Source organism: Schistocerca nitens, chromosome 6 (assembly GCF_023898315.1).
Source record: "Schistocerca nitens isolate TAMUIC-IGC-003100 chromosome 6, iqSchNite1.1, whole genome shotgun sequence".
Taxonomy (NCBI): domain Eukaryota; kingdom Metazoa; phylum Arthropoda; class Insecta; order Orthoptera; family Acrididae; genus Schistocerca; species Schistocerca nitens.
Window position 1 is genome coordinate 417,927,724 of NC_064619.1, and position 13,758 is coordinate 417,941,481.

Consider the following 13,758-nt stretch of genomic DNA (forward strand, 5'->3'; position numbering starts at 1 on the left):
GGTCGTGGTTCACATTTCACATGTGGCTGAACACTTCCTGTTTCCTTAAATAACGTAACTAATCGACGAACGCTCCGGACACTTGGATGATGTCGTCCAGGATACCGAGCAACATACATAGAACACGCCCGTTTGACATTTTGATTACAGTAGCCATACATCAACACGATATCGACCTTTTCCGCAATTGGTAAACGGTCCATTTTAACACGGGTAATGAATGACGAAGCAAATACCGTCCGCACTGGCGGAATGTTACGTGATATCACGTGCTTTTACGTTTGTGACTAATACAGCGCCATCTATCACAAAGATAAAAAAGTGGTCCAGCTAAAACATTCATACTACACGAATATGTAATAAAAAATGGGGGTTACTATTTTAAAAAACGCAGTTGATGTCCGTTTGACCTATGCCAGCACCATCTGGCGGGACAACCATAGCGCCATCTGGTTTCCCCCTTCAAGCTAGGCGAGTTTCGTTCGTTCTAGTTTTTTCGTTTGATGCTTATTTCGTGAGATATTTTGCCCGGTCACTATCAATGACCACCCTGTACACATGTCATCGCCGTAACTGTGCGTACGACGATGACAAGTATACGTCTCAGAATATTTTTGGATTTTGCCATGTGCTACTATTTGATAATGGCCGTATGTCCGAAAGTGCTCCACTGAAATATTTTTTTTTTTTTTTAAAAGACCTTGATGTCTTCTACATCAACGAGTTCATGTAAGCAACAGGCGAAAATTTTTAGAAGTTGTTGCATCAAGCGGTACCACATACTTTAACTTTCTTCACTTGTGATAAAGTGTCATTTATCTGTTTTTTAAGAGGAAGGGTTTCAGCCGTTTGGGATTGTTACACCTGTTCTCCTAATCCGGAGTAAGTGTGCAGTATATCGGAGCAAGTCTCGTAGCAACAGGAAGCACAGGTCGTCCAACGATCCCAGGGTCTGCTTTTGCCTCTAAGGGCACGTGGGCTGGCTGTTGCTTTTATGAGGGGCCTATATTTCAGTCGAGACTATGTCTGTATGCAGTGCGCGCTTCTCGCCCCGGTGACGTAACGCGGGGAGCGAGCAGACAGCACCCAATTCGTCTGCGGAAGCACAGTAGCGGCCGGAATACCATGGCTCCTTCTGATCTTCTGAGCTCGGAAGAGTGCCAGCGAGTCGTAAAGAGCTGGCTGGCCGACGATCGTTTCGAAATTGTGGACGTGCAGGTCCGGCCCTTGAGTGACGAGGTCAGTGGTTTCCTGGGGTCGCACCTCAAAGTCAGCATTAATGTGAGGCTCGGCAAGGAACAGAAAGTCAAACAGTTGGAGTTCTTCGCCAAAAGTATGCCTTCAGAGGCTTCTTCGTTCCACACGGACTTCATCAACTCCATACACTGCTTCGAGAAGGAGACCGCTTTCTACGACATTGTGGCCCCACGGCTGATAGAAGCACAGGTGAGTTTGTGTTCCGCATTACATAAAGTAAAACACATATAAAATGACACGAATGTAATAGTAGTGGCTACCAAGGAATGCGTATACTTTGTATTCGTAGTTATGTTGGGCGACAGTCTGTAGCTTTCACTCACATTGCATAGCGGTATCACAAATCAGGATAACGTTTTCCCTTGAACCGAATATTAAGGCTCAAATCCTGCAGTTCAACGTGTGGACCACGGAAACCACAGTCATTGTTCTCTGAATGCTACTGTCGTTCGGTGTCAAAAGGGATGTATGCATGACAGCACTCTGTCGCCACCTTTTCTCTCCTAAAACTTCACTTTTTACTCATTCTGTGTGATAAACCATGCAATAATGTGTGTTTAGTATATGTAGTTTTAGTTAACCTACAATTTAAAATGTATTTAATCAAGTCATGCTTTTTTCACTTGCATGAAAAGACTGACATATGATGGTATAGCTGCCCATATAATTCTCGTTTTAGTTCTGTCTGTTCATTTTCACGAGTTTCAATATTCTGGCCCCGTTAACGAACTGCCATTAACAGCACTAGGTACGAATTATTTCGTAACATTTTATTATTTTCGTACCGGTGTTTCTATCTCTTTTCATCTCATCATGCTTTTACTACCGTCAACAATCCCTTTTTCTTCCCATTTTCGGGATCTGAAGGCGGTCTGTGTAGCAAGCCAACAGGATACTTGAGCAAATAATATCAAGTGATATTTGTGCTTTTTTCCGCATTGTAGTGTCAGTGGTGATGATCCGAAAGACTTAATTATTTCACTTACGTAGTCACTGTGATATCAGCGCAGAAGAATGACTCAGTCCGGATAGTCTTCATCAGTCAGCTCCACGCGAATTTCACAAAATGTAGTGGCTCTTTATTCGGGTGTATGAAATGTAGATTTTTCCGAAACATGTGATGCAGGTAAGTCATTGTTGGACTGTTCATTCTTCACTGTTTCACTCAGCTATACACTGTGTTCTACAAATCTCACCATGAATGAGAGCGTTTAAGGCAGGGCAATAAGTCACGTTATTTACATAAAGATGTAGCTGTAACAGGGTACTTCTGTGAATTATACTGATAATAAATTATTACTAAGCAAATGTGCTCACACTGACATTTATGATAATTACTTTCTGAATTCTTGAAATATATTTATGTTTATTATGTACCTCCTTTGAAAAAGAAAGACACTCTACTCGTCTTCTTGTCCTCAGCATCTGCTTTTCACATTATTTCGAATAAATAATTTATTTAACGCCACACGAACTATGTCAGTGGACTGTATACTGCAAAGACAAGTTCTGTTGAACACAGACATTGCATCCTGAGCCCAAATATTCTGAAACCATATATTATAGGAGTTGCTAAAGATGTGTTGTTTAACTTCGGTTTTGGATATCTGAGGATTTACCTTCTCGATTTATGTCGATAGCTGTTCGCTTAATTTAGCATAAATCTCCATTTGAATCTCAGATAAGGATTCGCAGCCTGTATGAAATTATTTATACTTCTAACAGTGTGGCTGTTAATCTCACAGTGCATCCTAAATTCGCCGTTGCTATTCGTCTAAATGCCGTTGGAAACACACGTATCAGCATGTAAGCGTGTGAATCCGCAGAAACCTGAAAAATCTTCTGCAAGGTGCTCAATAATTACATTCACACTATTCTTAATACGTATTGGCTCTGAGCACTATGGGACTTAACTGCTGAGTTCATCAGTCCCCTTGAACTTAGAACTACTTAAACCTAACTAACCTAAGGACAACACACACACCCATGCCCGAGGCAGGATTCGAACCTGCGACCGTAGTGGTCGCGTGGTTCCAGACTGTAGCGCCTAGAACTGATCGTCCACTCCGGCCGGCCTTTAATACGTATTCCTGTAAAATAAACACACTTCTTACCTTACTTGCATTTTCCTAGGAGACTATGCCGTAGGTCAGAATTGAGTGTCTAACGCTAATCTGAATGATTAATGCTGCTTATGATATCGTGCAAGCCTGATCTGAAAACCTGACTGTGTCAGAACCTGATTGTAGTAGTTTAAATTCGGAAAGGAATACAAATTCTGCGTAAATAAGCGTAAACTCTGATTGTCTTGGAAAGCTGTTAGGCATTCTTAAAAATACAGAAACTATAATTAGTGTCCTTTTTGTAGCAAATTCAGTGTATGTTAACTGAAATCGATGTGCAAGCATTAAATTTAACTATCAGTTTGAATGCTGCAAGTTATTTAAGCAGAGTATCCACTGGCAAAACTAAAAACATGTGATTAGTGAATCAACTAAACTTCATCTACCTCTACTATTCTTCTATAACGAAAGGCAATAGTCAATAAACTGCTTTGAAATGTGTACTTTTAATAACATTATTTCTGTAACAACAATATTTCAGTTACTCGCTCTTTGCTACTATAATCTTTCAACTACTACGCCCAAGATAAGTGAAAGGATTGTCATCAAAAACATAACTTATATTGTTTATATGTTTATAATATTATATTTACATTGTTCAAAATTGCAAAAAAGTTACCTCCCGCCCTGTCATGAACTGGAATACATATGATTAATGGTTCCGTATGGCCTTTTTTTAGCTTGTTTGATGAAATGAAAGCTCAGATTTGGTGGTCGCTCTTAACAGTGGTTTCATATAGTAACAATCATATATGGGTAAGCACATTATCGTCTTGAAGTACTAGTACGAGCATTCGTACTCCTCTTCCGGGATGATGTACACAATTTATTGGAGGCTGATGATTGTCATTTAGAGAGAAAAACTCCACAGTGCTTCTGCTCTAATATTCTTCTTGCCTCAGGTTGTAGACTAGTCACACTTTTGCGACAGTTTAAGCCACTTAGTTTTCATCATGAAAAGTTAACTTTAGATCTTAATTTATTGCATATACACCGGCGATTTAGGCCCATTGCAGAAGACAGAAATATTCAAATACATATACATAATGAAATTATTAACACATCAGTTCCACGAATCATGATAAAATAGTTGAAAATAGTTGTAACGTCACAGAAATTTATTACATATTGGCTCATTTACTTCTCTTTCTGGCGCCCTCAGTGCTGGATGTTGCATCTATTTCTTCCGGGATCACTAAGGTCCTCTCTCTCCACCTCGTTTACGGACGGCTTCATGGAAGTCTACCAGTTGGCTGGTCTAGAAATACTCTAGTACGGAGAGTGCCCTCTGCCGTAGAACATGTCGTGTCCACTGTAGCCTTCTTTTTGCAACCACACTCTCAGTATCAGCTTTCTTAAACCGCCTATACAGATCTTCATTGTGCCTTCTTTCACATCTTGCAGTTTCTGCATTGTATACCGGACCATAAATTTCCCTTAAAATCTACCTCTCAAACGCCCGAATGCGCCCTTCCGTAGTCTATGTACTTGCCCACGTCTCACAACCATACGATACAACCGGTAGTTACATGTATAGCTGTATTCTGCTTTCCTCGAATACGATGCGTGACACATATAGGTGGTTTAAACTGTAGTACTTCCGGTTTGCACTTATTACAGTTTGTCGAATTTTTCTTCTCTATCTCACTTTTGTTCGACACTATTGACCCCAGAACTTGAAATTTTCAACTCTTTCAAAATTATGACCGTCTATACTGATAGCGTCCGAATCATTTTGTCTACGAGAGATTACCCTTGTTGTTGTCTTCAGTCCTGAGACTGGTTTGATGCAGCTCTCCATGCTACTCTATCCTGTGCAAGCTTCTTCATCTCCCAGTACCTACTGCAACGTACATCCTTCTGAATCTGTTTAGTGTATACATCTCTTGGTATCCCTCTACGATTTTTACCCTCTACGCTTCCCTCCAATACTAAATTGGTGCTCCCTTGATGCCTCAGAACATGTCCTACCAACCGATCCCTTCTTCTAGTTTGTGCAACAAACTTCACTTCTCCCGAATCCTATTCAATACCTCCTTATTAGTTATATGATCTACCCATCTAATCTTCAGCATTCTTCTGTAGCACCACATTTCGAAAGCTTCTATTCTCTTCTTGTCCAAACTATTTATCGTCCATGTTACACTTCCATACAAGGCTACACTTCGACGTTAAAAAATTTCTCTTCTTCAGAAACGCTTTCCTTGCCATTGCCAGTCTGCATTTTATATCCTCTCTACTTCGACTATAATCAGTTATTTTACTTCCCTGTCCTACCAACCGATCCCTTCTTCTAGTTTGTGCAACAAACTTCACTTCTCCCGAATCCTATTCAATACCTCCTTATTAGTTATATGATCTACCCATCTAATCTTCAGCATTCTTCTGTAGCACCACATTTCGAAAGCTTCTATTCTCTTCTTGTCCAAACTATTTATCGTCCATGTTACACTTCCATACAAGGCTACACTTCGACGTTAAAAAATTTCTCTTCTTCAGAAACGCTTTCCTTGCCATTGCCAGTCTGCATTTTATATCCTCTCTACTTCGACTATAATCAGTTATTTTACTTCCCTAATAGCAAAATTCCTTTACTACTTTAAGTGTCTCATTTCCTAATCTAATTCCCTCAGCATCACCCGACTTAATTCGACTACGTTCCATTATCCTCGTTTTGCTTTTGTTGATGTTCATCTTATACCCCCCTTTCAAGAGGCTATCCATTCCGTTCAACTGCTCTTCCAAGTCCTTTGCTGTCTCTGATAGAATTACAATGTCATAGGCGAACCTCAAAGTTTTTATTTCTTCTCCATGGGTTTTAATACCTACTCCGAATTTTTCTTTCGTTTCCTCAGTATACAGATTCGATAACATTGGGTATAGGCTACAACCCTGTCTCACACCCTTCCCAACCACTGCTTCTCTTTCACACCCCTCGACTCTTATAACTGCCATCTGGTTTCTGTACAAATTGTAAATAGCCTTTCGCTCCCTGTATTTTACCCCTGCCACCTCTATAATTTGAAAGAGAGTATTCCAGTCAACATTGTCAAAAGCTTTCTCTAAGTCTACAAATGCTAGAAACGTAGGTTTGCCTTTCTTTTATCTAGCTTCTACGATAAGTCGTAAGGTCAGTATTGCCTCACGTGCTCCAATATTTCTACGGAATCGAAACTGATCTTCCCCGAGGTCGGCTGCTACCAGTTTTTCCATTCGTCTGTAAAGAATTCGTGTTAGTATTTTGCATCCGTGACTTATTAAACTGATTGTTCGGTAATTTTCACATCTGTGAGCACCTGATTTCTTTGGGATTGGAATTATTATATTCTTCTTGAAGTCTGAGGGTATTTCGCCTGTCTCATACATCTTACTCACCAGATGGTAGAGTTTTGTCAGGACTGGCTCTCCCAAGGCCGTCAGTAGTTCCAATGGAATGTTTTCTACTCCCGGGGCCTGTTTCGGCTCAGGTCTTTCAGTGCTCTGTCAAACTCTTCACGCAGTATCGTATCTCCCATTTCATCTTCATCTACATCCTCTTCCATTTCCATAATATAGTCCTCAAGTTCGTCGCGCTTGTATAGACCCTCCATATACTCCTTCCACCTTTCTGCTTTCCCTTCTTTGCTTAGAACTTGGTTTCCATCTGAGATCTTGATAATCATACAAGTGGTTCTCTTTTCTCCAAAGGTCTCTTTAATTTTCCTGTAGGAAGTATCTATGTTACCCCTAGTGAGATAAGCCTCTACATCCTTACATTTGTCCTCTTGCCATCCCTGCTTAGCCATTTTGCACTTCCTGTCGATATCATTTTTGAGACGTTTGTATTCCTTTTTGCCTGCTTTATTTCCTGCATTTTTATACTTTCTCCTTTCATCAATTAAATTCAATATCTCTTCTGTTACCCAAGGATTTCTACTAGCCCTCGTCTTTTTACCTACTTGATCCTCTGCTGCCTTCACTACTTCATCTCTCAAAGCTACCCATTCTTCTTCTACTGTATTTTTCCCCATTCCTGTCAATTGTTCCCTTATGCTGTCCCTGAAACTCTGTACAACCTCTGGTTTAGTCAGTTTATCCAGGCCCCATCTCCTTAAATTCCCACGTTTTTGCAGTTTATTCAGTTTTAATCTACAGTTCATAGCCAATAGATTGTGGTCAGAGTCCACATCTGCCCCTGGAAATGTCTTACAATTTAAAACCTGGTTCCTAAATCTCTGTCTTTACCATTATATAATCTATCTGAAACCTCTCAGTATCTCCAGGCTTCTTCCATGTATACAACCTTCTTTTATGATTCATGAACCAAGTGTTAGCTATGATTAAGTTGTGCTCTGTGCAAAATTCTACCAGGTGGCTTCCTCTTTCATTTCTTAGCCCCAATCCATATTCACCTACTACGTTTCCTTCTCTCCCTTTTCCTACTCTTGAATTCCAGTCACCCATGACTATTAAATTTTTGTCTCCCTTCACTACCTGAATAATTTCTTTTATCTCATCATACATTTCAACAGTTTCTTCGTCATCTGCAGCGCTAGTTGGCATATAAACATGTACTACTGTAGTAGGCGTGTTCTTCGTGTCTATCTTGGCCACAATAATGCGTTCACTATGCTGTTAGTAGTAGCTGACCCGCACTCCTATTTTGTTATTCATTATTAAACCGATTCCTGCAATACCTTTATTCGATTTTGTATTTATAAACCTGTATTCCCTGACCAAAAGTCTTGTACCGCCTGCCACCGAACTTCAATAATTCCTACTATATCCAACTTAAACTATCCATTTCCCTTCTTAATTTTGCTAACCTACCTGCTCGATTAAGGGATCTGACATTCCACGCTCCGATCCGCAGAACGTCAGTTTTCTTTCTCCTGATAACGACGTCTTCCTGAGTAGTCCGCGCCCGAAGATCCGCATGGGGGACTATTTTACCTCCGGAATATTTTACCCAAGAGGACGCCGTCATCATTTAACCATACAGTAAAGCTGCATGCCCTCGGGAAAAATTAGGGCTGTAGTTTCCCCTTGCTTTCAGCCGTTCTCAGTACCAGCACAGCAAGGCCGTTTTGGTTAGTGTTACAAGGCCAGATCACTCAATCATCCAGACTGTTGCCCCTGCAACTACTGAAAAGGCTGCTGCCCCTCTTCAGGAATCATACGTTTGTCTGGCCTCTCAACAGATACCCGTCCGTTGTGGTTGCACCTACGGTACGGCTATCTGTATCGCTGTGGCATGCAAGTCTCTCCACCAACGGCAAGGTCGATGGTTCTGGGGGGGGGGGGGGGAGGATTACCGTACACTTTTTTTTTCTCATCGTTGACCAGTAACCTTAGTCTGCTCGGTTCTAGCCCAAATTGAGAGGTATCTGCTGTCACTTCATTCAGAGTTTCGCCCACAATCACTATATCATCTGCAAACGCAAGAATCGTATCACTTCCAACCATCTCCATCATCCTATTATGGTAAATTGCAAATCTCACCTTTTCCAGCGGTATGTTGAACATAAGTGGTGAGAGAGGATCACCCAGTATCAATCCATTCTTAAGTTTGAAGGGTGACAGCAATTGATTTGCAGATCGTACTTGGCAATATGAGCCGTTGTAACAAGCTGCAATCAGCGTGATGTGCTTCACTCATATGCTAAAATCTCGCGTTTTCTTCCAGAGGGCGGTCCGATTAATGCTGTCGTATGCCTACCGGAATTCAAAGAATATAAGGTGTAGGTCTTTATCGAATTCATAAAACTTCTCCATCATCTGTCTCAATGTGAAGATGTGGTCGGTAGTTGAACTTCCAGGGGTAAATCCACACTGATATGTGCCTACAATCCCTCCGAGAAATGTGTTTAATCGACTTCGGATATAAAGTGTTCACCAATCGAATACTATCCCCAGCAGCGAGATCCCTCCATACTTATGCACTTTCGTGTTATCGTCTTTTTTTTAAAAATCGTACATACAACTGCGGTTTTCCAATCCTCATTGATCTCCTCTGGCGACCATATTTCAGCCTTAAGCTGTCTGAGACCTTCTATTGTCGCTGCTCTGCCGTATCGAAACAACTAAGCATTGCTGCCACTACTGCCTGGAGCCTTATTGTTTTTAAGGACCTCCAGGATAGTTTTTATCTCAATCGATGTTGGCTCAGGAACGTCTTCATGATTTAGTAAACTGAAAAACATCTTACAAAGGTATCTGCTTGCTCCACTGAAGGAAGCACTCTTCCCTCATCATCTATTAGGATTAACGTTTACGGTCTATAAATATCTCTCGTAAACCTTGTTCGCCGAAAGAAGGCTCTGGTTGCTTTCCTTTAATCCTCAGTTAGCCTCAATAGTTGTTTACCACATTCTCGTTTCTTCTGCCTCATGATTCTGTCTGTCAGTCTTCTTTCGATCGTGTATGGTGGGACTCTTCAGCCATTGTAATCTCCTTGCATCCAAGTCTTCACCGCTTCGTTACACTCATCATCAAAACACGGCTTTTTCATTGGCTTTGGTTGTTGTACTCTTCACTTGCACTTTGAATGATAGCCTCTCGTAGTGACCGTCACTTCTCTTCCACTCCACTTTCAGTTCTGGACGATAGGCGAGTCATGACTTTTTCTTGATAGCATCGTCTCACGTGTTCATTTGCAAGCATATCTTTGTCATGTCGAGCCACTGCTTCATTTCTCTGTAGTCATTTGGGGGATAGCTTCAGTCGCAGTTCCAGAGTCCCTAGAAGATTGTCGGAATTCATATCAGCCCCGCAAAATATCCTTACTTGTTCAACACACCCACGATGACTCCCATCCAGAAAAAGTGATCAATCTCATTTTTATTTTAGACATTTAGTAATATCCAATCAACTTTATGCATCACTTTGCGAGGGAAATACGTGCTGTTAATGGCCATTCTTCTGTCGGCAGAAGAATTGATTTGCAGGGCACCATTTTCATTGCTTTCCTCATGTAGACTATCTGGGCCGATGATCGGTCAATTTCCCTGCTCCTTCCCAGTTCATGCATTAATGACTTGGTGGGCTGTATGTCCTGGTAATCTGTCTCCGACTTCCTCCAACTCTGCATAAAAGTTGTTTTTCACCTCATCACCTGCGTCCTCTGTTGGTGTATGGCAACTGACAATGCAAATTTTATATTGGGATGCGATCACTTTTCGGTATCCACTTGGTATCAGCTATAAATGCTTCGTTATGGACGGCGAAACCAACTCCTTACGTCCAATTTGGCGTGACTCAGTGCTGTTAAAGAGAGTGTATTGATTAGCGACCTTCATGATCCCTTGGAGAACTCTTGTTTTTTGGAGAGCCGTCACGACGCATTTGTAGCTGCTGAGCGCGTCTTCCAGTTGTTTCATTCCGCCTCTGATGAGGAATCTGATGTTCTATGTTCCAATTCAAAAACCGCTTCGTAGGCACTTTACCAAGCGTTTGTCAACCAGCGTATTATCTGTCCTGTGTTTCCTTTTGTCACTTTCCTTGATAACATTATTTAAAGCTAGTAGGTTATCAGCCTTCTGAGCTCGAACCCAGTGGTGGAACTGTCACCTTCGCAGTCTGGACCAACCGGTTTCTTTTAGAAGGTCCTTTTTCTAGACAGGCTGCCATCACCGTGACTTAAGAACACCATCTATCCTTAGCGGGTTTGGGTTTGGGGTTTCCCTTCAACTAGCCTGAATGCTTTCTCTGTGGCGAAGGAATCCAGCCCACTACACTACATTCCCCTATCCCCGACCCCGCACGGGAAGTTAACGTTAGATACATAACAAAATCACGCAGCAGAACTCAGTCTTTTACTGTGATAGTACAAACGTGGTTTCTCCAGGAACAATGTAATGCACCGCATTTGACTTGAGTACATTTTTATGTTAATGTCTTATCTAGTATATATATTATGCTAAACACATATAGGAGTACTCAGTTTTCTAAGCTTGAAGATGAGAAATTTCTTTTAATTTTACTGAGATAGTAACTCACTACATACTCCATCACATTTACTGTGGTCATACTCTTAAATACTCATTGCCCCAATTTTGCATTGTGACCACGCTCACTAGGCTGTGACGGCATGATACAGACTGTCTCTCTACGCTCTCTGACCCGTGCTATATTTTCGAGCCTTCCACGTTACCAGCACTTCATCACGTCAGAGACACGTTACAGTCTGTATTCAGGGTGACATTATACATAAATCTTTGCATATCTTTTCTCTGGTTTATCGCTATACAATTTCTGTTGCTATAATAATAACAGTTACATTTGCACATACCTTGAAGTTACATAAAACACAGTAAAAAAATTATAGAAAGATACACAAGAAAAACTGGGATTTTTCCTAATTGTGTTAATAGATTTTCTTTTAGATTCGTCACAAGAAGTGGAAGCATGCAAACTATTCTAGAACTATTCTAGTATGCAAAATCTTCTATACTATTCAGGTTAACATGATGAGGTGATGCATCTCATGCAGAAGTGAAGTTAACTTACATATGTTCTGACAGCAACTACGTTTATTATCACACGTAACCCATCATTACCTGAGTTTATTACTATGTACTACATCGTCCAATGTGCAAGTCAGTCATTTTTATTTATTTCGATTCGTAATTTTTTTTTCGCTAGACTAATGGGTTAGCTATTTACTATGAACCATTATTGTTCTGGTAGCGTCTGGTATGAATGTGTCTGGGCCCTTTATACATTTGTCATTAATAAATGTCACAGCTTTTTGCAAGTCGTCCAGTGTCCCAGGTGTCATTCATGCAGACCAAGGATAGGTGCAGACCGATCACTAAACCATGAATTCAGCGAAAGCCTGGAAGCCAATTGTTACGAGTACTTTACTCACAAGACGTGTTATAAAATGTGGGCTGTTAAGGAGTCTGTGAAGCGCAACACAGAGGCCAAAACTTGCCAGTAATGCATGGTACAATTAAAGTACTCTTGCATAATATAATTTAATAACGTAAGGCTGTTCCTTAAAACGATTCCATCACTCAGAAATTACGTCGATGCTGTGGACCCAGCCACGAAGAAATTGTTCGGTAAGGTAAATGCTCAATGCCTGAAATTGTCAGTCAAACTAGTCACGATCACATTCACGTTGAACGTTAAATTTTGCAGTTCTTGGTGATTATAGACGGTTTAAAATGTTTAATCTATGGTTTCTCCAGAAACAATGTAATGTACGGAATGTGATAGGAGTATATTTTTTTAATGTATTACCTAATGTACAAATTATGCTAAACACGTGCAGGGGTATTCCAGATTCTAAGCTTGGAGATTATGAAAGGTTATCAATTCCGCAGAAGTTTAAAATTATGAAACTGAATTGATTCCCAAACTATTAACCCTTCTTCTTACACGGTTCTCATTTTGCAGACGACTTCTTCTTTCTCTATCTTTCCTTGCTTTTATTTTGTATTTTCACGAGTACAGTAGGTTCATTACTGGCTTTTTCAATGTTAGTACTAGAGGGTGCGGCTGGACAGTCATGCTATCGCCACCACTCCCTACATAGGATGGAATTTATTTATCCTATCTGTATGGGCCTAGTGTTATCCCATGTGAAAGTGTATGGAAGTTTTCTAAATGTCTAAAAATCGTGTCACTTAGGCGAGAAGTGGGTAGCAGCCCTGTATCTGCCTAGTCAAATGTAGGAAATCGTTTAAAAACCACTTACAGGCCTTACGGCACACAACCCCTCGTCATTAAAGCGGCAGGCAGATTCTATTCGGTGACAACATACCTCCCAGAATATCGGAAGTGGCATATTAATGCAAGCGGCTTTCTGGGCAAGGGCTTGACGGACACTCCTGTTAGTTAATAGTCACAGCACTATGGATAAGGTCTTTGAGGCTGAAAAATGTATCCTTAAGCTCAAAAAAATCTCAATGCTACTCTGAAAGCCTTTAATACCCTATCTCCATATTGCAATCATTTCCTATCAGTTTTTACTCTACAATTCACTTAAAATGTCATGTACCTATTTCTCATGTACCTCTTTTCAGATTTGTTTCTAAAAAGAAGGAAAAAGTACACCACAGGATCAAAATACACAATTAAAAAAGAAGACAAGTAGTACACCCAGATATCCCAAACTAACCTCAAAAACACGAAAGCAACATATTCCTTGAATAACTCTACAACATTTTGAATAATGAAAACTGGTCAGAAAAAAATATACTTAGAAAAACCCTATGACATACAACTCAAGTCCCAGTATACAAGGATCGTAGGGCTGAGCACAACTGGATTTAACAAAAACAGTACTGCCTCTTACATGCGATTTATTCCAAATACGTGCAACTTCAACCAATAGACAATCTGACAAGATGCGCCAAGTATCAAAACTCCTCTAGGTACTACATCTAAGAAA

General features: G+C 40.6%; 1 protein-coding gene across 1 annotated transcript in view; it reads left to right on the forward strand.

Annotated features, from left to right (window-relative positions):
• The first annotated feature begins 1,125 nt into the window (after positions 1-1,125).
• The window catches only part of LOC126263382 (uncharacterized), a 63,109-nt gene continuing 50,476 nt past the window's right edge, over positions 1,126-13,758 (forward strand). The window contains exon 1 of the mRNA XM_049960475.1: positions 1,126-1,446. Coding sequence (XP_049816432.1) covers positions 1,126-1,446 — 321 coding nt within the window. The remainder of the gene's footprint in view (positions 1,447-13,758) is intronic.